Genomic DNA, 26226 nt, shown 5'->3' with positions numbered 1-26226 from the left:
AAAGAAACCCTACACCAACCTCCACCCACCAAAAAACGTAAGTGCCACGTAGATACAGTTAACAAGGGACAACAGAGCGGGAGGCTGTGCCGCAGCTCGCCCAAGGCTCCTCGCTGCAAGGGCTCACAGCTGCTCTCAGCCCAATGGCTGAAGCCAGAGGGAGCCAAGGGGCCAGGGTGGGCACTTCGAGGTGCAGGGCATCAGGCTAGCTGGAGGCCACGCTGCAGGCCCTCTGAGTACCTCAGGGCAACTTCTGGGCTGGCGCTGGCAGTGCAGTCTGCCTGCTGTGCACTCCAGTCCCTGTTCCTGAGTACAAGCTGACTTGGATCTGGTTAAAGTGCTCCCCCAGGACGAGCACTCTCAGCCATGAGCAAGAACAAGCCTCCTTACCTCATTTCCAAAGGTCTTTGATTTTAAAAAAGGCATAGACAAGTACAAGTATCTCAACATTTTTCTGTAAAGGAAATGTGGCCTCAAGTCAGGCTGGGGCTAGAAGTCTGCTCATCAGAAGTCTGGCTCCTGGGCTCTGGGCAGGGGTCCTCTCTCCAGGGTAGGCTAAAGTACAGGGCAGGGCCGCCACTGTGCCACATCTCAACTCTGCCAATCAGGAGCCAGTCCCCGAACTCAACAACCATCCATGCTCTCTGCAGAAGGCTTCTCACCTCCTCAACCAGGGGGTCGCTGCTTGGGGACTCCGCTCGCTCCCCCCACCACCACATGAGCAGCAATCACGGCGGTCAGACACCCACAGGCCACGACCTGTACTGGGCCCTGAGCGCTGGCCCCAGCCACAGGGGAAAACACTTGTAGGCCAAGAGCCAGAATGACAGGCTGGGGATGCCCTCACTGCCTCTTCGCTGCCATGGGAGAAAGCAGGGAGTGAAGATTCTGGGGGACAGTTTGTGGAGGGTCAGCCCACTCTCAGTGACGCATGCGCTGGGGTCAGTGGCAGCCTGAGGAGCCAGGAAGTGCCAGGGTGCCACAGCAGCCCGGCAGCACTCCAGGCCTGCTGCTCCCACACAGGGCACGGAGGGAGGAGCCAGACACGAGAATGAGGGAGCCAATCCTTCTGCACGCAGCACAGGACCAGTCCACGGCTAGCCGTCCAGCCGCAGGGGTAGGAGCTCGAGGGCACAGCCCAGGATTACTGGGTACTGCCCTATGTGTGTTCTCCAATAACACCTTAGAACGCTCACACCCACCATGTGCTTTTCACAAGTGTCCTTTTGTACAGTGCAAACGCTAATCATTTACTTTCCACTATGGAATAGAAAATGAAATTCCAAGTTTTATATAAAGCATGTACTTAAAAGGCTAATTTTTTCCCTCCCCAAGAAGCCCTTAGACTGATTCAATTTTGATAGATTCATATTTGTTTTGTTAATCAAGGCCTTTCTAGCTGAGCTTTCACAAAAACATTTGGTCAAGTTCCTTTGGACCACTCAGCTCCCCAATGGCAATCTCTGGGGTATTTAAACACTGCAACTCTGAATCGGAGCCACCCTGGGTAGTGTGCTTATTCACTGGGAAGCGCCTCTGAGGGCAGGGTTCCTTCTCCCCGGAGAACACGAGGACCCTCCCTTGAACCCCCCTAAACGCACCGTTCTCGACGTGGGAGGGGCAGATGGGCTGGTCAGTGACATGATCTCCTGGATGGCCAGCCGCAGCTTCAACCTGTGCAGGGGGTTGCTGATGCCAATCTCCCGCTGGATCTCGGTGTCGGACAGGGCTGACATGATGGCCCCGCTTTTCACGTTTGCTCGGCAGGCAGCCACGTACCAGGCGGGCATCCCAACCCAGAGCTGGAGACAGAGTGGGCAAGGCAGAGCGTTAATGCAGGGGATGAGCACCACAGCTGCCCCTGCCTGGGACAGGCCCTCGGCTCCACCCCAGCGCACCTCCAGCCACACGACCACTGTCGGTCCGTCCCACTGCGCGAATGGTAAGCCTTGCCGCCGGGCCTCCTCCAGCAACTCATGCCTGCGAACAGAACAAGGAGACACTGATGGATCCTTGTGATCCATCAGCATCCATGTGAACCAACTGCCAAGAGCCCTCTCTGAGCACTTCAAAGGTGCAGCAGCAGACATTCTCATTCCCCTCGGTCCCCCGCAGCCTGATGCTATCAGCAGCATCCACCCAGCCAGCTGCACGTGCCACCAAGGACACTGGGGCGAGGAACAGCAGGCGACCCCTGATTCCATGGAGCCACCGTCTCCTCAGTGGGCAAGAGTTTTCACTGCAGTCCTCAGATCCACTTATCCATTCTCTAAACAGTGACGAAAAATGTCTACGAAGAGGAAACCACGCTTGGTGAAGAGTCTTGGAAATGGAGAACACCACAGATTTTAACACTAAAAACGCTGTGATCTAAAGCAAGTGAGCGATGACGCCGGTTTTCCTGCACACTGCCATTCGGCTCTGCAGCCTTGGCCAGATCGTGTCCCTGGGTGGTCCTGGTTTGGCCCGCAGGCTTCCTCTCCAGCACTCAGGACAGGATGACACGAGCAGGCATGCTGGGTGGTGGGACTGTGTCACGACGCGCCATGCTGCCACCTTCAAGTGACATGTCCACACTGGAGCTAGCACTCTAGGAGCATGAAGAAGCCCCTGACTTCAGGTGGTCACCTTCACTGACACTTAGAAACAGACCAGCCGAGGGAGGGGCCCCTGTGTGGGCTTGCCATCAGGACACTCCCGAGTCGGCTTTCTCCCTTTAATTTGGTGCCAGGGATGGAGCCCATGGCCATGCATGAGCTCTACCACTGAGCCACACAGTGTCCTCCTTTGACTTACTTTCATATTTTTTTTGGTACTGGGGATTGAAGCCAGGGGTGCGTGATTTATCCCTGAACTGCATCCCCCAACCCTTTTAATGTGTGGGTTTTAAAAAATTTTTTTAGTTATAGCTGCACACAATACCTTTATTTATTTATTTTTATGTGGTGCTGAGGATTGAACCCAGGGCCTCGCACATGCTAGGCGAGTGCTCTACCGCTGAGCCACAACTCCAGCCCCCTTTTAATGTTTTATTTCAAGACAGGGTCTCACTGAGTTGCTGAGGCTGGCCTTGAACATGTGATCCTCCTGCCTCAGCCTCCAGAGTTGCTGGGATTTACAGGCATGTGCCACTGCAGTAGGCTTAAGTCATTTTTAAATTCCTAGGTTACCTTTAGTCAGCTATCTTTCTGCAATAATATGTGCAGAATATTTCATAAACTATTTTATTGCTAAAGATAAACACTGGCCTGTCAATAACCTTCAACAGTCATGGCCTTTTCTTCCACCCTAGAGGCACAATCACAGTCACCTTCCTGAGACGCTGCAGAGGAAATTTCAAAAAAAGAGTTCCTGAGGTCACCATTAGGCTTCTGGGGGATAATAAGCGTTAAATTAGCTAACAGTAATTATACCAGAGAAAGCAGTGAGTGTTTTGATCTCAGGTAGAATAACAAACACCAAGGTTTCTGAACTGAAACAAGAAAGCCATTCATGAACAGAGGAAACCAAGGCCAGCAGACGTGTGCTGCGCTGGACAGGAGGGCATGCTGGACAGAAGGGTGTGGAGCCCCCAGGAGCCAACCTGGCAGCAGCGAGGGGAGGAGTCCTGCGTAGGCAACCTCCTCAAGCCAGTGGCTACAACCTAATTAATGTCACCGGGAAGCCACACTGCACAGTGCAGATCACTCTTGGGTGAGCCTCCCTGGGGTCACTCCCTGGGATGTGTCCTTCATGACGTGGACTAAATAGGTCACAATCCTTTGGCACTCTGCCAGTGACTTTGATGAGATAGCAGGTGGCAGAGTAGTCCCCAGCCCTGGGGCCAGGCATGCGCTGCTCTAGGCAGACTACAGCACCCTGCGACAGTCCCTCTGGGCTTCAGGGACCAGGATCAAGGAAAGAGTGCAGCTCTGGGAAGGAGAAGGCAGTGGAGGTAGGACACTACACACCCAGACATTGGGAAGCAGTTGGAACCAACCCAGAGGGGTGCTGGCCCAGGCCTCTGGCCATCCTGGCTGCCTCTCCTCCTGGGCTTCCCTGAACCAAACTGGCACCTGACCTGTGCTACCACCCCAGGTGGAAACACCAGAGCTCCAATTTTCTCGGGGAGAAGGCCCGTGTTGAAGGGCACTGGCACGGCCAGCCCACTCCTCCCTGCGGTGCCGGTGGTACCACAACCACTTCCCTGCTTTGCAGTGGGCCTTGGAGCTAGGCAGCTGGGTCATTTGCTGCTAAGCGTGCCCCAACACAGGCAGCGACTTTTCCAAAATGGTGACTTGTACAGGCTGAACAGCTACATAGAACATATAGAGCACACCCATTTACTTGACTGCCCATCTAGGTAAGAGCACCCGTCTATGTACACCATCACGTGTCAACAACAAAACTACCCATTTTCTCTACCACAATTACAAAAATAAGTATGACAGATATTGTTCCTTTATCTTTTAAGTATCGGGGATCAAACCCAGGGATATTCTTCCACTGAGCCCCACCCTCAGCCATTTTCTATTTTTATCTTGAGAGAGGGTCTCACTAAGTTGGTGAGGATGCCTTGAACTTGTGCTCCTGCTTCACCCTGCTGAGTTACTGGAGTATAGGTGAGTGCCACCATGCCTGGCATTATGATCAATATTTAACTCCTCTTTTACTGCTCAGTTTTCAAGAAAACAAAACTCTTCTGGCCATTAGACCCAAAGCTTGGAACACAGTAACAGGACTCTTTCTAGAGTGCCCAGCTCTCTCTGCACCTCAGGCCAAGAGCACCCAATTCTGCTCTAAAAAAACTCAGTAATATGCCACTGTTCCAGGGTGGTGACAAGAGGTGCTACTACTGGCTCCATTCTGTGACCCCAGAACAAAGCGCTGGAGCTTTTGTGCACTGGTTCTTGGAGGCATTGCTTCCTTCCGGAACAGTGAGATCCTGCATCCCCCGCTTTCTGCGCTCAACACAGGACTCGCTCCAGGGCCCTCTGCACCAGATGATGAGTGCCAGGCTGCGGGGCCCCATGGCACATGGACAGGGATATAGGGATCCTTCTCTTGAGATCCAGCCTCTCTGTCCGGATCACATCCTGGCCCCGAGGCTGATTTTTCAAGTAAGTGCTCTAATGCAGCCGGACAGGACCTCCAGCCTGGGCTCAGTCTCCTGTGGTGCTAAGAAACATTAAGACAAAAATATACCTGCAGTCGAAGGAGACAGATATTTTAGAAATATGCTAAATTCTATGGGGAACAGACCATGTAAAAAAGACCGTATCATTTTTGGATAATAACACACATTTTGTAATTTGGGCATAAGCCAAATGGCAAAACTGTCTGTGTCAAGAAGCCTGGGTGGGCTGCATGGTACATGCTGAGCTCCCCACTCTGGGACACACCCTTCCCAACCGGTACTCTGCACAAAGGCTAGATATTCTCTCAGAGGGAGCTCTTGGTGTGACAGGCACTTCCGTGGGACCACAGCACCTGGGAAGAGATGGAGGCAATGCTCAGCTGACAGGAGACACCTCTGGGGAAACTCAGCTGGAGCCTGAGCCTGGCGACCACCAATGCCCACACCATGCAACCTGGAGCAGGGACTTACGATCGGTGAGCACACACTAGTGCCACAGAAAAGCAGGAAGGGCACCTCAAGACCGAGTCTTGGTGATGCTACACGGGGATTTCTGGAAGCTGTGCACATAGCCAGATGAGCACCTCGAGTGCCCATTCTGCCTGAGCTCTGCGAGCGTCTCGGGCAGCATGGGATGAGCTCACCAGCAAGTGCCAAGTGTCCTTGGAATGACCCGAGAAAGCAGCAGCAGCAGCATGCTGGTTCAGCAGGGAGAAGCAGGTCCCAGGGTCCAACCGCTCCTAACAAGAAGCGCTTCTGAGAAGCTACTTTAACTTTAAAAACCAGTGGCAACAAAGTGTTAAACTATATCCTCTACCACAGGTATCTCTGGGTAACAAATATTGTCCACCTTCATAAAGAGAGCAGATCCCCTAAAATCCACTTCATCTCAGTCTACCAACAGAAACACAATGGCCCGCGTGGTCAGATGAGCAGCCCCAGCTCTCTGAAATTCTGTTATCTTGATGGGATGTTTCAGAACTTACACAGATGCCGTGTGCCTAACCACAGGACACAAAGAAAGTCACTCTCAGACACCCTGCCATAGGCACACCACCACAGAGCCTGGCACCCAGGGGCAGTGGCACAGATCTGAAGAGTACAGCTCCAGAGAAAGTGGCCTGCCCACCATCATGCACACCCGCCTGACTGCACACTCCTGGTGTGGAAGGGAATGTGAGAAACAGGAAGTCTGGCGGCCCACTGCAGAACACAGCACTCAGCCTTAACTGGATCCAGCCGAGCCATTTTAATTACAGCCCTTCCCTTTGCCTGCCCCAATTTTAAAATTAGCCACTTGTGCAGACTGTAACCCTGAACTCCCCAAGTGAAGGTGAAGCCCAGGTGTGCTTGCTGGCCAGGTTCCACAGCAGCCCTCCTGGCAGGGGTGAAGGCTTGTCCACCACTGCTGAGCACAGGTGGATCCCCTGGGGCGCCCTGGTATTTTTCACCATTCTGGGCCCAGCGTGGAGCTCCATGTGCGCAGGGGGTCCTGGCACTCCTCCCTAGAGAAGGGCCTTGTTCCTGTGGCTTTGGAGCAGGGGAGGAAACTGTGATCCCTCGGGCTGGCAAGGGACCCTAACCCAAAGTGGAGTGGCAATGCAGGAGGGCCCAAGCAAGCAAGCACCACTGTGACCAGGTAACACTGTGACCAGACCACAATGGGAACATCTGCTCTTAGCTGGAGAGAGAAGCACAACCTTGGTGGCTGGGACATCCAGGAGAACCAAATGGGATGTGCAAGAAATTCCCCATTCGGGGGACTGATCAACAGTGGGTGTGTACAAAGACCCTCCAGTGGTGGGGGGTGGGGGCTGAGGACACAAGGGAAATTTAATTACAGAAACCTTTAAAAAATGGAGAATGAAAATTCTAAGCGTAGTGACAGGGAAGAATAATGGAAAGATTCCATATGTACAGTGGGGACAGTGGGAGTGCCACAATTCATGAACATAGTGCCAACCAGCTTAGAGATCAATGAGTCCTCATGTAGGAGTGGAGCCAAATGCCTTTCTGCTCACTTGACTTAAACACAGCTTTAACAGGAAGGGTCAACTTACGTCAGTAAGAATAAAGATGTCTTGGAAACTAGTGACCCACATGGTTTTCTAGGTGGCCATCCATTGCTGGTGAACAATGACAGTCAGTGGTCAGTAATCTGAAGTGATGCGCCACAACTGAGGTCGGGCTCACGAGCAGAGACCACACCAGGGGGCTGACCAGTGGAAGTACTAATGGGCACCATCAAGGCCTTTTTCAATGCAGATGACCATGAGGCCCACCTGTGGGAACACTCCAGCAGCTCGGGTGGGTGGGGTGGGGGTGAAGTGGAGATGAGCCCAGACGGGAGGTGCAGGAAGGACTTGAACGCAGCCTAAAGGACACCACCACAGCCTTGACCCTTTTTCAATGCCCGTGTAAATCAATTTTGAGCCATGCTCACACCCCAAAACCATCTCAGCCCCTAAGCTTGCCCACCAACATGGGTGGGTGGTTCTTCTTTTTCTTTATTTCCTGGTATCAAGGCCCCCTCCCACGTGGCAGGAGTTTTCTCTCTTCTTCCTACTCCACCTATTATTCCCTTCTGTTATTGTCCATGGATTTTATTCTTCAAATTTGTGAGACAAGAACTCACGAGGAAATTGGTGAAGCAGGGACTCATCTCAAGACCCCGGCTCCCTCCTGGAGGCCATGGGGGTCTTGGGCAGGGTGAGTGACGCGGGCGAGTGCGCCATCACCTTGCTTTCTCCCCAGAGCCCTGCCCTCCATTCTGTACATTCTGTCTCCATCAAAATTGCTGGGACCTAGTTAGAGGAGGACAGCCGGCTGCCAGGCCCCAGGCTCTGGAAGGCTGTGCCTCTGACAGGCAGAGTGTGGGTCTCATCTTGCTTCGGTCTCCTTTCACGGGAATCCATTTGTTGGAGAAGCTGAGGTCTCTCCTAGAAGCACCCCAAGTCTCCGGCCAGACTACTCCCTGGTGTGAACACAGGGTCTCCAGAGACAGCCACCTGATCACACAGGAGGCCCCAGCTCTGCTTCCGTCCCCTTTCATGGCTTCACACTGGGTGGTGGAGGGAGAGCCTCACTTGAACAGCTCCTCAGATCACCGGCTGAGGTGGCTTCTCAGAGTGACCTGACAACTCCAAGAAGGACCTTGCCCATCGATCTACCCCTGCGTGAGCAAATCGTTCCCTTCTTTTTCTCTTTCTTTGCAGCAACCTCCCCTTGAGCTCAGCTCAGACCCTGCCTCCCTGGCCCTGGGTTTGGCCCACTTACACTTCATCAGACTACAGGGGAAAATGTTCTTAATCTCCTAGGAAAGATAGTGAATTCCTAGGTTTCTGACCCTGCCAGTTTCCCTTATGGAACCGTCTCATGGCTCTCCTTTCAGTTGCTCTAAGACATTTTGTCCACTGCCCTTCTACATACTAAGTTAAAGGGCTCAAATTCTGGATCTATTACAATGAGTTCATCATCCCTGGGTGTGGGAGGCCAACCTTATGGGTGACTGAGTTACACTCCCCAGCTGGGTGCTGAGGCGCTCAGTCACAGAAATGGGTGTGTCTTGCTACAGCCCCATGGGTGAAGCTATGCTCACCTGTTCCTTTGTAATATCACCCCTTGCCCTGTTTAGGATAGAATCTTCCATGGAAGTGCCTTGTGTGTGTCCCCTCCTCTTACTGTGCCCTTAGGTGTGGCCTACCCAGGTGTCAGTCAACCTGCTGACAGTGGACATCATGAAGATAGACTCAGCTCCCTGAAACCTGACCCCTTGCCTCATTTGAATAGCTTCCCTCAATAAAAGGGGTCAGCGAGTGCTCTCGCTCTCTCTCTTTCTGCAGACCCTTAAGGTCAGAGGAACCGTCACAGCAACCCCAAAGAAAAAGGTATTTGTGTCTCTTGTGTGGTTATTTTGTGCAGCCCAGTCAGCCCAGTTCAACTGGAGTGACCCCTGAGCCTTTTAGTCGCGAGAACAGAAACCCGGCACCTGGGTATATAAATTAGATTCCTTTATTCAACAACTAGGATAAAACTTTTTTTTTTTTAATATTTATTTTTTAGGTGTAGATGGACACAACACAATGCTTTTATTTTTATGTGGTGCTGAGGATCGAACCCAGGTCCCGCCCGTGCTAGGCGAGCGCTCTACCGCTGATTCACAATCCCAGCCCCTAAGATAGAACTTTGGTGGCCCTAATTCTGTGGGTGATGGCAAATAGAAACACCAGGAAAGGCTTAAAACTTGTCCAGGGCACGTGGCTTCCAGGAACACATCTCTGCCTTAGCACAATAGTCAAGAAAGCTAGTGGCCTGTCTTCTCTGGGATGCTCAACACTGCCTGCAGTCCCTTCCATAGTTGGGGGTAAACACAGTACAAAGAAAAAAAAAAAAATCAGAGTTTCTTCATTTTAAGTGGAAAAGAAACACCGGCCACCCACCCACACCCACACCCACACCCACACCCAGAAAGAGACTTTAGGTCATGTGTTGATAAGACGTGTCTAAATCTAACCTGCCCAAACCCCAGTCAGGCCTCAGCTGTGGCTGCTAGTGTCCTGCGGATCACAGGAGATAAAGGAAACTTTTGAGTGAGGGGACTTTGAGGGCTGCATCAACAAGGGGCAACTAATGCAGCCAACGCAAGAGTCCACGTCAGGCCTCAAGGGGTGATCACCTACAACTCCGAAGTCCACAGCAGATCGAGGGAAGCCTTGTCCCCTTGTCTTCTGGATGGTGACCTTCCACCTGGCTCAAGCACTCAGACGCGGATGCCTTAACCTTCGAACCCTGGGGAAAGGCCTAAACTTTCCATACCCAATTCCAGCCAACTGGAGGACAGGGAGAGACGGCTTTTGAGGAAAGCACAAAGTCCACCTCCACCTTACAGCTAGACTCGCGGGAGCCAGCCTCAGCAGTGCAATGAAGTGGGATAAGTCTCCAAGTGAAAATGAAAAGGGCTGGGGGTGTGGCTAGGTGGTTAAGGGTCCCTGGGTTCAATCCCTGGTACCAAAAAAAGTAAAGCTTGTGAGAGTACTTACCAAGTCGGTGCTCTCCAGACTAAGACCGTCTGTGGCAATGACCTCCTTCAGATTTATATAAGAGTATCAAATTTGGTTGAAATTTATTTATATAATTTCATGTTCTGTAACTGGATAAAGGTAACCTATTATCAAATTATATATAAATTTTTGTGTTACTCTTTACACTGCGATGGGAATTTATTTTATTTATTTATTTTTTGGTGTGTGTGTGTGTGTGTGTGTGTGGTGTTGAGGACTGAACCCAGTTGCACTCTACCAACTGAGCTATGTCCCCAGCCCTAAATGGATTTTTGAAAGGTAATAAGAAGGACCTGACTTGTAAAACATAAAAGCATTTTGCCACTTTTCCCACAAAAATAAAATTAGGAGTTGTCTTAGTTTCTGATTCATGTTTTAGATGTAATCTTTCGTGATTTGTCAAGAGCCCCACCTGACCTGAGATGAGGCTCTGCCTTGCACCCTGCCCTGTGTCAGGAGGGTTCCATGTAAAGAGGCTAGACTTATTGAAAGAAAGATCACTGTGATTTCTAAATAACCAAGGGATACAATACAAAACTAAGTAAAGGCTTAGGAAAATTATAAAAGGTATGTGAGGTTTTAAGATAAAAGAGTGTTAAAACAAAGTAAAATTCATAAAGGGTCTCATATGTGATTGAGTTCATAAATCTATATGTCGTTGTGGAGACAAAATAGATACCAAAGCTATATCACTGTTATTACAGAAATTATGTTTCTTGGTTTAAAGCTATTATACAAACTGAGTATATTTTTCTGTCTTGTTAATTTCATTTTGTACTTTCCTTATAGAACTTTGTAACTTTTAGATGTCAGTGGTTTGAAAGAGGTTCTCCTAGGAGATCGACCTGAGTTAATTCAAGATAATAAGCCATCACATATAGGACAGAGCAGAACATAAGGCTGATCTCCCTTATGAACCCTAGCCCCAGTTAGATGGAACAGATAACTACAAGATCACAGACACTAAAGTCAATGGTAAGACTGACCTGCTGGATGTTTAAGACGCAAACTTGGGAACCAAAGGCAAGGAAATAAAAGGCCAAGGAAAAAGCATCCAATATTTTGGCCCTTGCCCTCTGAGGTAAGCCAGGACCCAGGGAGATGGCACTCCTCTAAAGGGAGAATGCTATAACTCTGGTCAGTCACCTGACCTCTAGATCAAGAGGACCCTAAAGAATGGAAAGCCAACCAGTGGCTTCTACAAAGAGGAGGGTCACTGGAGGGGGAAATGTCCCTGATTTCCAAGGGAAGCCATGTGTGGTCAGCAAGACCCTGATCCATCCTGGCAGATGGTACAATTGGTAGAGGAAGGGCTTAAGGAGCCTAGAGGCTTCTCACACATTCCCAAGAGTCCTCCCCGTGAAATCTCAGTTGAGCCTGAGTAGATAAGGACAAGGTCAGTGTTGACCAACTTGGTCTTGATCACTTGGGTATAACCAAAGCACATCCATCCATGGGCATTTAAAAGGGAAGACGATGGTTCTTTTAATGTAACTGGAGATGTACATTGTGTCAGTCCTCCCAAAAGTAAGTAAAACTTGAAAGTTTAAAGGAAGGGTTTTTAAATGTGGGTGCTTAACAAATACCACAAAAAGCTCTGTCAGAGTCACAGTCTGTTCTGAGTCAATTTGAGACCTATCTGAGTGTCCCCGCACCCCCGCCGTATGGTTATTATGAGCTGCTGCTTAGACTCCCCTTCTGGAGTCTGCAATTTATCACTGCCAGCCTGGAGACTTTGTCTGAATCAAAACCTGAAAGAGAAGCTTCAACTAGGCTGGAAAGGACCTTGGCAAGTACGCCTGATCAAAGATGGCTACCAAACTGCTAGAAGGGGAGAGCTCATTACCATGGACGATTTCCACCTAGAAGTCTAGGATGGATGGCAACACCAAAGTATACAATGAAAATGAAATTAAGAGGGATAAAAAGAGAAGGGGATGGATGCGGTTGGCACACATCTGTGATCCCGGCACTTCAGGAGGCTGAGGCAGGAGGATCACAAGTTCAAAGCCAGCCTCAGCATCGTAGTGAGGTCTGAAGCAACTTAATAAGCCCGTCTCTAAATAAAAAGGGCTGCAGGGCACATCGTGGTGCACACCTGTAATCCCAGGGGCTCAGGAGGCTGAGGTAGGAGGATTGTGAATTCAAAGCCAGCCTGAATAACGGCAAGGTGCTTAGCAACTCGGCAAGACCCTGTCTCTAAATAAAATACAAAATAGGGCTGGGGATGTGGCTCAGTGGTCAAGCACCCCTGAGTTCAATCCCTGGTACCCAAAAAGGGGGAGGAGGCTGGGGATGTGGCTCAGTAGTTAAGCACCTCTGGGTTCAATCCCTGGTATAAAAAAAAAGAGAGAGACAGAGATGGGGGAGAGGAGGGGAGAGGAGGAGAGGTGGAGGGGTGAGGAGAGGGGGGATCTGTGAGAAACAGAAAGTCCAGTGGTCCATTTTCAGAATATAGTATTCAGCCTTAATTTAATCCAATAGCCATTTTAATTACAGCCCTTCCCTTTGCCTGTCACAATTTTAAAATTAGCCAGTCACACATAGACTATAACCTGAACTCCTCCAATCAGGATGAAGGGCAGCGATGCACTAGGTTAGAGATATAAGCAGGTGGCATGCCACCCTGGTGCACCTGCTAGCCCTCTGGCAGGAGTCAAGATTCACCTTGCCCACCCACTTTTGAGCAAGAGCTTTATTTCTTGTGGTACCTTGATATTCCTAACTGTAAGCACACACTGGTGCAGACCAAGGCTGTCCTGAATCTAAGTGCTCAGACACCTCCTGGGAATCACAGAATAAACGGAGACAACAGTGAAAACTTTGGGGAAAGTTACATGATTTCCTGCATGTGGAACATGAGGGTGGGATGAGGGCAGGGGGGTGGACGAGTGGCACCACCATAGACTTGCCATTTTTATTACACTAAGTAGGAAGATGTGAAATGAAACTCATGAGCAGAATCTAGGGGGCAAATTTTCCTAGCATAGTTCCAGAGGCAAAAGACCTAGTATTTATTTTAAGCTTCACATAGCCAAAGCGAGACTACCTAGGTGATGCAGAACCATTCTCCATAGTTCAAGGTAGAATGTTCAAATCTGACTCTGTGCTCAAAGGGGTTCTACAAGTTTCCACTTACAGGGGCCAACGTCTAAGCATCCTGCAGTGCTGCTAGCAGAATGCTGTTTCACCTGCAGTGACATCCACGGTGTGACAGTCCTCCCAGTTCTGAGTAACAGGAAGACAGCAAGCAGATTCTACAACGAGAAACTCTAGGGGCTAATGGCCACCTGGCCTCTGGCCAAGGATCCATAGGCCTCATCACCATCCTGGGGCCTTGGCCCTGAGCACCAGGCCACTGTGGGTTCCTCAGGACGCTGAGGAGTGGCCACATGATGTTTCCCAAAGAACCTGTCAACTTTCACCCTGTCCCAAGGTTGGAACGACCACCCCACCCCACTTTCAGTTTCCTTCCACTTATACCTACCCTGGGGACAGTCACTTGACAGCTCAGCTGGGCTGTCTGCAGTTCAAGCTCCTGGCACATGCAAGTCCCACTGTCTGTCTCACTGCTGGAGGGGTTTAGTCCTGCGTTTCCCTCATCAGCGCATGGCAACACTGTGTCAAGGCAGCCAGCGCACCCACCTGACTCTGGTTCTGCACGTGGTCAGCACACACACACCTGCTCCAATCAGAGAAGAGCCAGAGCTGCAAACACACCGCTCCTCCTTGCCCTTGCTCTAGGGCACCCCGATAACTCCTGTGCCTCCGTCCAAAGCCATTCCACTCTGAACCCTCTGAACCCCTCGAGAACTCAACGGGAACTCCAAAGTAGCGCCCCCCGCCCCCCAGGCGGACAGCAGGGGTCTATATACAACTGAATCAATCCAGCATCATCTTAATGGCTCGCCTCTCAACCATTACTTCTGGCAAAATGCCAGGGGCCATTCCGACTCAGCTGTGGCCCTCAACAAGGTATGAGCACCGGTTAATCCTGCCTTACAGATGAGAAAACGGAAGTACAATGCGGCTGAAACTTCCAGAGCCACAGAGCTGACCCGGGCAGAGCCAGGATTCAGACTCTAAGGGTGCAGGGCAGAGCCAACCCTTCCTTTGCCCCTCTCTAGTCCACCTTCCCAAGTGGACTGAGTATTGACAGGTGCGTTCTTTCAAAGTTTTATAAATGCTCTGTCCTTCAAAAAGTGTGGCTTACCCAGGCTTTAGGCTGATCTACTGAAAAGATACACACACACACACACACACACACACATGGCTAGAGGTATCTGATAAAGCTAAAGCACAAACACTGTCAACCCTGGAAACTGTGAGATGGGGAATGATAAAAAGCTTACTTTTTCTGAAGTTTGCGATTTTTTTCAGCCTGTCCTCCCAGTTTGCTAAGTCCCAGTGCATCTTGAGATGAGTTTTCTGTCTCTGAAACACCAGCTGCAAGGAAGCAGAGAAGTCCTGCATTGAGAGCGAGTCCATTTGGCAAAGCTGCGGGTTCTCAACAAGAGGCTGAGTCTTGCAAGTACCACGTGGAGAGTTCCGAAGGCGCTCTCAGCGCACCTCAACAGCGCATACAACTCCAGGCGGTAAGCTGGTCTCTGTGAGCACGTGGCCTAGAGCGACCACCGCCCCCTGGAGAACCTTCTGCTGGGACAGGTGTGGGGCTCCTGGTCACCCAGCAGGCACAGCGAGAGCTCACCGACCTTCCCACCCCTGGCTGTGAGGAAGGCTGCTGCAAACACCAACCTTGTCCTGAAGGTTCCTTGCCAGTCTGTCCAGGTCGGCCCTTTTCTTTCTTGCCAAACAAGCGGCCAATAGACGACTTGATGCCCTTCTTCTTTGGGGCTTTGTGAAGTGAGTCCTGGCTACTGTTGCTACTGCTGGGATTGCTCACAGGGCCATCCTGGGAGCCAGTGGAGCTTCAAGGAAAGACAAGGCTCTTTATCAAGGACCTGCAGGACCCAGCACTCCACACACACACTGCACTTGCAGTATTTCTTCCTCACACTCCCAGAAACCTTTCCAGCCCTCTCCCACTCAGCTGCCAAATGCAGTCACGTAGGCTCCCCACGGTGCTCTGTGAGACCCGTTTCTGCAAAGCCATGAGGCACTGTGATGTGGCACTTGGCCTCCTTCACAGAGGCTTCTTCCAGCCATTGAGGACACTTCCAGGCTGGCAGGAAAGGGGGCGCAGCAGAAGGAAGAGTACACCCTTGTGAGTTCCCACCTTCCCAGCAGCTCCACAGGCTCCCTGGGGACCGCTCCCCCCAGCCAGGAAGCAGGAGCAGTGCCAGCTACCTGTGGGACTGTGGTCTGGGCTCACATGTGCGCCCCCAGCACACACTGCCTGGCGCAGGGCAGAGGCTCCATAAATGGTAGTGTGAGGAACGCCTGAGCCACCAGCTTACTGACCTCCTAACGGAAAGCACTGAGTCAAGGGTAAGGATGACATGGCATCTGACCTGGGTGCAGAGGGCACCATCCAGAACCTACCATCTCCCTAGCACATTCCATCAGGACAGAAGCCTACTAGAATCTGAGAAATGAAGTTTCCTAAAAGTGCTGATCTTAGGGGACTCTGTCCAAACACATGGCTTCTTCTGCTGGGTGGGCCTATGGCTTTTAGGTAATAATCGCTTGTAGGTAAAGCTTTTAGGTAATAATTGTCAACTAGAATTCATTGGTAATTCTCTAAATTCACATTTTTTTTTCAAGAAAAGATTAATTAACCCATTAAGTCCCAAATTTTCAATTGTGTGACTTTATCAATGAAATTGACACAGGTGCATTTAAAACAGCTTGGAAATCATAAACAGAACTTCTATATCATGATTGTTTTAGTGTATTCGTATAACAATCATATATGCCATGTGCTGTATTTACTTTTCAGTGGGCCTATTTTCTTATACTGGGGATTGAACCCAGGGGGTCCTATCATGAGCTACATGCCCAGCCCTCTTTACTCATTTTTTTTTTTTTTTTTATTTGAGACGGGGCTGGCTTTGAACTTGCCATCCTCCTGCCTGGGCTTCACAAGCAGCTGAGGTTGTGGGCTATGCCCCCACACCTGGATACACTAAGGTTTCTGGAGGCATCTCCTCAGGGATGACGAGCAAAGCAGGTAGGCAGAGGCGCTGGGGACCAGGCAGTGCACCCTGCTTAGGTGTGGCTCCGGACCCCACTGCTTACTTTTTTTTTTTTTTTTTTGGTTTCAGGGATTGAACCCAGGAGTGCTTAACCCCTGGGCCATATCCCAGACTTTTTTGTATTTTATTTAGAGACAGAGTCTCGCTGAGTTGCTTAAGGCCTCTCTAAATTAGCAAGTTATGGCTCTGAACTTGCAATCCTCCTGCCTCCGCCTCTTGAGCCACAGGGTTACAGGCATGTGCCACTGTGCCCAGCTCTCTGCTTACTTTCGTATGTCCCTGACGTCCTCCTGGCTAGCTGCATGCAAGGCCCCTCGGTGCAGCCTGTCCAGCCGCAGTGATCGCGGGGAAGAGGGCGGGGAGGTTTCACATTTGATAGTGGCCTTGTCATCTCGTACCTCTTCCCTGGAAGCTGGTAACTAAGGGGGTAAAATAAGAGCAAGATTAGTAAACAGTAGTTTGTTAAAAAAAAAAAAAAAAAAAAAAAAATCACAGAGCCCTTAGCCTTAAATGATAATCCTAAACCTACTTGAAAACCCATCAGCTATACTTTCTACCCAGCAGAGAAGGCTTTGTTCAGTCCAGGAGAAGCGGGACCACGGAGCACCCACAGCACAGAGCCACTGACTCAGAGCCTGCCTCCAGGACAGTGAGCCTGGGGACCCAGGCAGACACAGGGCTGCCACGACCTCCTCCCTCAGCCCCAGGCTCTGCCCTCCCCAGAGCCCGAGGCACATCCAGGACAATCACCGAGGAGCAGCCAGGACCTGGTCACTGCCTGCAAACCACGCCCTCATCCACTGAAGAAGAAAACATCACCCTCAGTGAGGAAGAGCACAGGACGGGTGTATTCATCTCCCTGTGCCGTCCAAGGGAACTCGAGGGAGGGGAAAGACGTTTGTGTCAAGTGTCAGTACCTTTTTGTTTATGAGGGGAAAAAAGGCAACGAACAGCCGGAACACGACCCAGATAATGTGTGGCATGGGTTTCTCAGGGTCTAGACTGGACACTGGAACCAGAAGCACCGAAAAGCAATTTAAACCGCTTGCTCCTTGTGGCTTAGGTAAACTAATCCTGGGTACGTCATGAGACAGGGTCTCTCTAAAACAGGGTTCTCTGAAATGGACCACTGCGTGTGCATACGCACCAAAAGAGACCAGAGAGCGGTGACCATATTGACAGGTGAAGCCCTTCGAGGTCCAGGCAGTCCTGCTTTGCGGTTTGCATTTTCTGGGCCTGAAGTAGGACTAGAGTCCTTGGAACATACAAGGCAGGGTCTGTTCACACAACAGGACTTGAACAGCGAGTTTCTTTCATAATGGGACTGGGTAAAGTGCACTGATCCCAGTACAGCTCCAGAGTGGCTCCAATAAACCAAGTGGATCAGGGCAACATGGAGCTGAGTTCATTAAGACATGATCTTTACCAGAAACTTGGTAAACTCTGCATCTTTTCCTAATTTCCAATTGTAATCATAAGACAGAAAAAGCCAGAATGGGCTCAGGTGTGGCTCAGTGGCAGAGCATAGGCTAAGCACAGCCTGCCCAAGGCTCTGGGTTCAATTTCTAGCACCCTTTCCCTGCTGCCAAGAAAGGACATGATGGCCTGACAAGGTCCCTCGCAAGGCCTGCCCCATTGCAGAGCTGCTAACAGTAGCACCCTATGGAACACTGTGGCTCACAACCAGGCTGCACTCTGCCCTCTGCACTCCTCAGCAGGGCACGGTGCCAACACCCACCAGTTCACCTCAGCCTCTTCTACAAGCGCCAGGAAAGTGGGAGTCACCTCAGTCTGACTAGTGACACTGCAGCAGAGCAGGAAGCAATCCATGTGAGCAGTGCCTGGCCTTTCCCAGCTCTCTGTACACACACCTGGGCTGAGCTGACAGCCACCCATTCAGAATCCCTCCAAGCTCCAGGTTGCACACTACAGTGCCCTGGGTGCTGCTTCCTCACTAAGCAGGTCCTGCTGCCAAAACCCAAACCCAAGGGCAAATCAGCTGAATTGGGGGTGTGCTCCGGCGTGGTGGCTAGTAGGAGCGCCTCCTCTCACCATGGGCTGCAGTCACCCTCTGGCACTACTTTTTCCCACAGTTTTCACAGCTGGACCTGGGGACCAACAGGGTCCCTGCCTCTCAGGGATGTGCATGAGGGTTAGTAAGACAGTGTGGAGGCCAATTTGACTGCTGCCTCGCAACGCTGTCGGTGAACCGTTCACCCCAAATCTACGTGCTACGGCTCTGCTCCCATCGGGCCGTGTATTTAAATCTCAACTGCTATGTCTATTAGAGCAAAGCATGCAACAATCAGACTAAAAACACTAGGAAAACAGCAAACCCTTCTACTTTCCCAGGGTCCCACAGACTATGTCCAATAGAACAGTCCCATGTGAAGTGCTGGGTTGGCTTAAACATGTCTATTAAAACATAAATTATTCGTGGGGGGGGGGGTGGGCTGGGATTGTGGCTCAGTAGTAGAGCATGTGCCTAGCATGTGTGAGGCACTGGGTTCAATTCTCAGCACCACATATAAATATATTAATAAACAAAGGTCCATTGACAATTTAAAAAATATTTAAAAAATTATTCATTATCACACAATGGCAGAGCATCACACTCATGTAAAATGTGATATTCTTCATGGCACGTTAGGTTACAAGTGATTTACCTTTCTACGGTGCTTCCGTAAGTCGCTAGGCTGACGGATGCGTGCAAAGAAATGGAGAGAAGCCAGATTTACTGCACAGTCCAAAGACTCCAGGTTTAGCACAGAGTAAGACAGAATAATAGCAAAGGCATCCATGAGAGAATTCAGAGAAAAACAGCTGAGATAGAACATTTTCCACCATGAATTTAAACATAAACCAGTTGAGAGTCATCAGAGAAACATTATAAATTAGTATCCGGGTAAAATTAAATTTGAACATGTGCAATTTATTAAAACCTGGCATTCTGTATAATGAGGGCCCTGATAATCACCTATTCTAAGCCAAATCTCTCCACCACTTAGTTTTCTTTAGTAAGAAACATCGTAATTAAAAGTGTTATTCTAATTGACAAGAAGTCACTGCAAGACCTATTATAAAATCAAACAAACCTAATCATGTACTGGACATTAATGTAAAATCCTTACCTAAAATTTGATTTACAACTTCTCAGAAATAAATCTACCCTGGGGGGCTGGGGCTGAGGCTCAGTGGTAAAGCACCTGCCTCATACTTGTGAGGTCCTGGGTACAATCCTTAGCACCACATAAAAATAAATACATAAAATAAAGGTATTGTATCCACCTACAACTAAAAAAATATTTAAAATATAAATAAATCTATTATTTAAAGCAAGGTATTCTGTGCAAATATATAAGAGCCAAAGTTAGCATGGTATTGTGTAGAATCTTCATATCTGATGACTCATGGAAGATATTTTAATTTTAAAACATCTAACACAGGCAGTGGGATGTATTCAGTGAGTTGATGAGATTTCCTATCTTGAGCACAACCACCACAGCCAGAAAGTGTACCTGTAAAATTTCTGCTCACTCTACACTTAGATTGCTTCTTAATTCAGGAAATACTTCACTGATGAATCATGCAGCTCCTAAGCAGTTTGAGTAAAAATCACGTGCACTATGCCTGCATCTACTTAAAAATACCCATTTAAAAAAAAAAAAAAACAAGAGAAAGCCCAACCATGCACTAGCCACCCTCGTCCAGCACAGATGCACTTGCGAGGGCATAGGGATGGGCCAGCAGGAGAGCTACATGGACCCACCCACTACAGACTGACAGATGCGACAGTGCAAGATGACACAGGAAATCAAAACCAACAGGGAGACAGAGAGACTGCCAGCCAGCACCCTGGATTACAGAACTAGGAGGCAGGCCACAAGCCGCTTGAGAAAGCTGAGAAGAACCACGGATGAGGCTGTCAGGGAGTTTAAAATATCCCTAACTAGTCAGGGCTGCAGAGTGTGCAAGCTGTGTCAAACACCACCAGTCAGGCTGCCACTTAGCCCACCACTGGCTAACCACTTGCTGGCTCCCGGGGCAACTGAAATGGAAAGGCCGGCAACAGAAAAACTGTGTAAGTGCCACAAAGAAGCAAGGCCTCAGGCAACCCAGATGACAGGAGAGCCACTAATGCTCTTCAGGTCTATGACTGTTGCCAACAGCACACGGTCCCTGCACCTCCAGGACAGAAGGTGCCTACCTGCATCTTGGAAAGCAGAAGGCAGTCAGCTGTGAGGGTCACACCTCGTGCTATGCATGGTGGCTCCATGCTGGGCTCTTGCGCTCCTCTTTCTTGTTAACTGTCTGACCTCCAGAGCTGGACAAGTGCCTTTTTGTCCGCCTTGTACAAAGCCCATGCCCAGTGTCACACCAACACACGATGGCTGGCTAACTGGCCACCTAATATTAAAGCCACTCGGTGAAGCTGAATGACTGAGTACTAGTTAGTTTGAAAAATCCTGAACCACTTAGGGTGACAATCATACCCGACCTCCTTTGTCATACAAGAGGCAAATGCACAGTCAGCAAAAGTCACACAGGTGCGCTAGGGCGGGCAGCCCGGAAGGCCCCACTCACCAGCGTCATAACGCCCAGCCTGTCCACCTCCCGAGCGGGGCTGTGAGGGACCCTTCTTGGGGTGGAGCGCCCACTGCCTGGGGGGGAGGAGCCAGTGAGGGAGGAAGCAGGGTAGGGGGGAATGGAGCTCATTGATCTAAAACGACCAAGGTTGTCCAAGCTTCCACTGCCGACTCGACTCTCGATCTCCTCTGCCCGCTGCTCTGTGTTTTCCTTTTCTTCCTGTATCAACCTAAAACAAAAACAAAAGTGGTCACCTCCCTCTATTAGCAAACAGTCAGATGAAAACTCTCCTCATGGGCTGGGGATGTGGCTCAAGTGGTAGTGCACTCGCCTGGCATGTGTGCGGCCCTGGTTCGATCTTCAGCACCACATACAAACAAAGATGTTGTGTCTGCCAATAACTAAAAAATAAATATTAGGGGCTGGGGTTGTGGCTCAGCAGTAGAGCGCTCACCTAGCATGCGCGAGGCCCTGGGTTCGAACCTCAACACCATATAAAAATAAATAAACAAAATAAATGTGTACAACTAAAATAAAAAATATTTAAATAAATAAATAAATAAATATTTAAAAAAATTCTCCCCTCTCTCTTTAAAAAAAAAGAAAGAAAACTCTGCTCATACGCTGATGACTGCGAGCCATCGCCAGTCGGAAGGGGCTCCAGCAGAATCCTCTACTATTTTTTTTTTTTTTTTCCAAAATTTATTGGAAGGATGTTTAGTGTGGACATTAACCATGTTATCATTTTTATGCTCATAACCAAACCAGCATTAAATTTTCCAATATCACGTAGCACTTTTATCACAACAGCTTGCTATAACTCAGATACATTAAAAATGCTGCCTTCCTATTGAGTCTGGCTTTTTATTTTATTTTATTTTATTTTTTTATTGGTTATTCAAAACATTACAAAGATTTCAGAATCACATTGGTTACACATCCACATTTTTACATAATACCATAATAGTAACTGTTGTATTCTGCTACCTTTCCTATCCTCTACTATCCCCCCTCCCCTCCCCTCCCATCTTCTCTCTCTACCCCATCTACTGTAATTCATTTCTCTCCTTATTTTTTTCCCATTCCCCTCACAAACTCTTATATGTAATTTTGTATAACAATGAGGGTCTCCTTCCATTTCCAAGCAATTTCCCTTTTCTCTCCCTTTCCCTCCCACTTCATGACTCTGCTTAATGTTAATCTTTTCCTCCTGCTCTTCCTCCCTGCTCTGTTCTTGGTTGCTCTCATTATATCAAAGAAGACATTTGGCATTTGTTTTTTAGGGATTGGCTAGCTTCACTTAGCATAATCTGCTCTAGTGCCATCCATTTCCCTGCAAATTCCATGATTTTGTCATTTCTTAGTGCTGCGTAGTACTCCATTGTGTATAAATGCCACATTTTTTTTATCCATTCATCTATTGAGGGGCATCGGGGTTGGTTCCGCAGTCTAGCTATTGTGAATTGTGCTGCTATGAACATCGATGTGGCAGTATCCCTGTAGTACGCTCTTTTGAGGTCTTCAGGGAATAGTCCGAGAAGGGCAATAGCTGGGTCAAATGGTGGTTCCATTCCCAGCATTCCCAGGAATCTCCATACTGCTTTCCATATTGGCCTCACCATTTTGCAGTCCACCAGCAATGTATAAGAGTACCCTTTTCCCCACATCCTCGCCAGCACTTGTTATTGTTCGACTTCATAATGGCTGCCAATCTTACTGGAGTGAGATGGTATCTTAGGGTGGTTTTGATTTGCATTTCTCTGACTGCTAGAGATGGTGAGCATTTTTTTCATGTACTTGTTCATTGATTGTATGTCCTCCTCTGAGAAGTGTCTGTTCAGGTCTTTGGCCCATTTGTTGATTGGGTTATTTGTTTTCTTATTGTTTAATTTTTTGAGTTCTTTGTATACTCTGGATATTAGGGCTCTATCTGAAGTGTGAGGAGTAAAAATTTGTTCCCATGATGTAGGCTCCCTATTTACCTCTCTTATTGTTTCTCTTGCTGAGAAAAAACTTTTTAGTTTAAGTAAGTCCCATTTGTTGATTCTTGTTTTTAACTCTTGTGCTATGGGTGTCCTATTAAGGAATTTGGAGCCCGACCCCACAATATGTAGATCGGAGCCAACCTTTTCATCTATCAGACGCATAGTCTCTGATTTGATATCAAGGTCCTTGATCCATTTTGAGTTAACTTTTGTGCATGGTGAGAGGAGGGGATTCAGTTTCATTTTATTGCATATGGATTTCCAGTTTTCCCAGCACCATTTGTTGAAGATGCTATCCTTCCTCCATTGCATGCTTTTAGCCCCTTTATCGAATATAAGATAGTTGTAATTTTGTGGATTGGTTTCTGTGTCCTCTATTCTATACCATTGGTCCACCCGCCTGTTTTGGTACCAGTACCATGCTGTTTTTGTTACTATTGCTTTGTAGTACAGTTTGAAATCTGGTATCGCTACACCTCCTGATTCACACTTCCTGCTTAGAATTGCTTTTGCTATTCTGGGTCTTTTATTTTTCCATATGAATTTCATGATTGCTTTATCTATTTCTACAAGAAATGCCGTTGGGATTTTGATTGGCATTGCATTGAACCTATAGAGAACTTTTGGTAATATTGCCATTTTGATGATGTTAGTTCTGCCTATCCATGAACAGGGTATATTTTTCCATCTTCTGAGATCTTCTTCTATTTCTCTCTTTAGGGTTCTGTAGTTTTCATTGTATAAATCTTTCACCTCTTTTGTTAGGTTGATTCCCAAGTATTTTATTTTTTTTGAGGATATTGTGAATGGGGTAGATGTCCTCATTTCCAGTTCAGAAGATTTGTCGCTGATATACAGGAATGCCTTTGATTTATGCGTGTTGATTTTATATCCAGCCACTTTGCTGAATTCATTTATTAGCTCTAGTAGTTTCTTTGTAGACCCTTTTGTGTCTTCTAGGTATAGGATCATATCATCCGCAAATAGTGATAATTTAAGTTCTTCTTTTCCTATTTTTATGCCTTTAATTTCTTTCGTCTGTCTAATTGCTCTGGCATCTACTTTTTATCTTTTGTAACATACTGGATTTAGAGCAAGGAAAGGTAAATCTTCCACTGAGTCTTGTTAGATTGGGTCTAGTGGCACCACGGGTCATTTGACTTATCCACTCCACAATTCTGGGGGAGGCTGGCTGGTGACGTTTTCTGTGGCGGTCCCTAATTGAGACAGTTGGACTCCACAGCTCTTACCTTCCTGTCCCCAGAGGGAAGTTGTCCATTTATCCACCCGCACCCTCACTGAAGTCAGGAAGTCTGATCAAAAGAACTGGTGCCCAAGGCAATGAGAGTCCCCAACATTTAACCCACCAGACTAAACAAGAACAGGCTGGGCTTTTCAAGTCTGAATTTGAACATGTCCCTGCCTAATGAACCTCTCTATCAGCCTTGTGTGGGTTCCTGGATCTGTGTCATTGTCTCAGGCTACACTAATGTGGAAGTGAAGATTAACGTTCTTCTCCTCTACAGCACTGTGCATGAGGGAGTAGCAATTTTAGTATCAGACTATGCTAACACAGAAACCTTACAGTAACCCTTCCAGAGTCAAGTTCTCTTAGGTATTCTAAAAAAAGTCACTATCAACAGAAGGAAATCTACAAGTCAGTGGAGAGACCTTAGCATTTACACCAGGCCGACTTGTAGTGAGAGAACAGTCACTCTCACCCAGCAGCACGCTGTGAAGAATTAAAGGTTAAGGGCCACTCTCCTTTCATACTTCCTGCCAGGTCAAGGCCACTCTCCTTTCTCGCTTCCTGCCAGGGTGGCGCTCCTCTTTCTGAGCCCTCTGGTCTTGAACACGACACCTGCAGGTTGGTCTGTGTCCGGATCACAGGCAGCCCAGTGTCCAGGCAGCAGGACAGCCACCACCCAAGAGGACACCACCCCTCCCCAACAGGGCCACATGCTGCTCTCCATCTCAATCCAGGCCAGGCTGTGGGCCCTGACACTGCTGAGCCCCGCAGAGGGCCCTGTGAGCAGCATCATCAGGGGCAGTTCCTGGACTCCACTCCAGCCGCTGGTTTGTAAACTTCCTGCTGCCACCACTAACTTGATGTGTGATGAGACACTAATGGTGTACCTCAGGGTGCCACTGAACCTCGTCCTCATGTGCTGTGCAACTCAACCCAGGGAAAGGCAAGGAGTGGGAATGCACAGCCTCGAGTCCTCCACTGCCTGCTGGCGACACGACGGGCACCCGCACCCGCTTGGCGCTGAGGTATCCCGAGTTCAGGCTGGAGGGGGTTCTCACGACCAGCCTCACCCTCTGCCTTTGCTCCTGCCCAGTGCCCCTGTTGCCTGGCGTGAGGCAACAGAAGGCTCCAGTCCCTCCCTCCCCGGGGCACACCCAGCCCCTGCACAATTGCAGATCTATCCCTCAGGCATACTCCTGCACAGCAGGGGAGCTGACCGGTTCAGGACCCCCACCAAGGGGCATTGAGCACCCTGCACCCCGGCTCTCTCCAGGTGCTTCATGGGTATCTGGGGAAGAGATTTAATACGTTCACCTCCCACAGCAAGCAAGCCAGGCTACAACTTAAATTCTTAAAGCGGAACACCTACAAGATGCCAGTCCCAACTTCCCTGGCTTTTCTGAGCTGACGAGCTCCTTCACACACCTGATCTCCTTGTTGATGGCATCCAGCTGCTCCTGAAGCATCATGGCCAGCGTCTGCGCATCAGCCTGCCCGCTGGGTGATAACAGGTCGACTGAGCTGAGCATAGTGTCCCTGTCATCTTCCCCATCAGACACATCAAGGTCACTCTCAAATGCTTGTGCCACATTTGCCAAGACGCTGGCTTGCTGGGCACGCTCCCAATCCTGCTCATTGAGAGTCTGTACCTGTAAGCAAGAAAAGTGAAGCTCAGCAGACTGAGAGCAACCACACTCATCAAGGAACTTGAAAGACACTCAACAGAAATGTAAAACCTATGGAGGACCAAAACCTATGGAACAATAGGTCATGCCCATGGCACAGAAACGGGGAGCAGGAGGACACCCTATTCCCTAGACTGCCTGGTGCTACTAAGGTCCAGGTGAGTGTGTGTGGTGGGGGGTGTTTCTACGATGACCCACAAGTGGGAGACAAACACTGAAAGTTAAGAGCGCAGTGGTATCAATGCCCCAAACGGCTTATGGGAAGAAAATGATCTAAATGCTCAGCAGCTGGGTATAGTCGGCAGCCTTCACACTTCACAAGTGGCATCAATGACAGAGTGGATCTGAGTTCCCAGGGATCCTCCTCTTTCTAAAGGGGGTGCTAAGGA

The 26226-nt window shown here is 49.0% G+C and overlaps 1 protein-coding gene across 6 annotated transcripts in view; it reads right to left on the bottom strand.

Moving 5' to 3' along the window:
• Positions 1–26226, bottom strand: part of Ppfia1 (PPFI scaffold protein A1) — an 89045-nt gene that overhangs the window by 14205 nt on the left and 48614 nt on the right. For all 6 annotated transcript variants that reach the window (XM_076847750.2, XM_076847751.2, XM_076847752.2 and 3 more), the window contains 7 exons: positions 25578–25801; positions 20916–21147; positions 16599–16750; positions 14932–15104; positions 14529–14622; positions 1899–1980; positions 1602–1802 (listed from right to left, as the gene is read on the bottom strand). In XM_076847750.2, coding sequence (XP_076703865.1) covers positions 1602–1802; positions 1899–1980; positions 14529–14622; positions 14932–15104; positions 16599–16750; positions 20916–21147; positions 25578–25801 — 1158 coding nt within the window. The remainder of the gene's footprint in view (positions 1–1601; positions 1803–1898; positions 1981–14528; positions 14623–14931; positions 15105–16598; positions 16751–20915; positions 21148–25577; positions 25802–26226) is intronic.

This window comes from Callospermophilus lateralis, chromosome 2, assembly GCF_048772815.1.
Source record: "Callospermophilus lateralis isolate mCalLat2 chromosome 2, mCalLat2.hap1, whole genome shotgun sequence".
Taxonomy (NCBI): domain Eukaryota; kingdom Metazoa; phylum Chordata; class Mammalia; order Rodentia; family Sciuridae; genus Callospermophilus; species Callospermophilus lateralis.
Note: the sequence above shows the minus strand (reverse complement) of the source record. Positions and strands in the feature narration are given on the sequence as shown.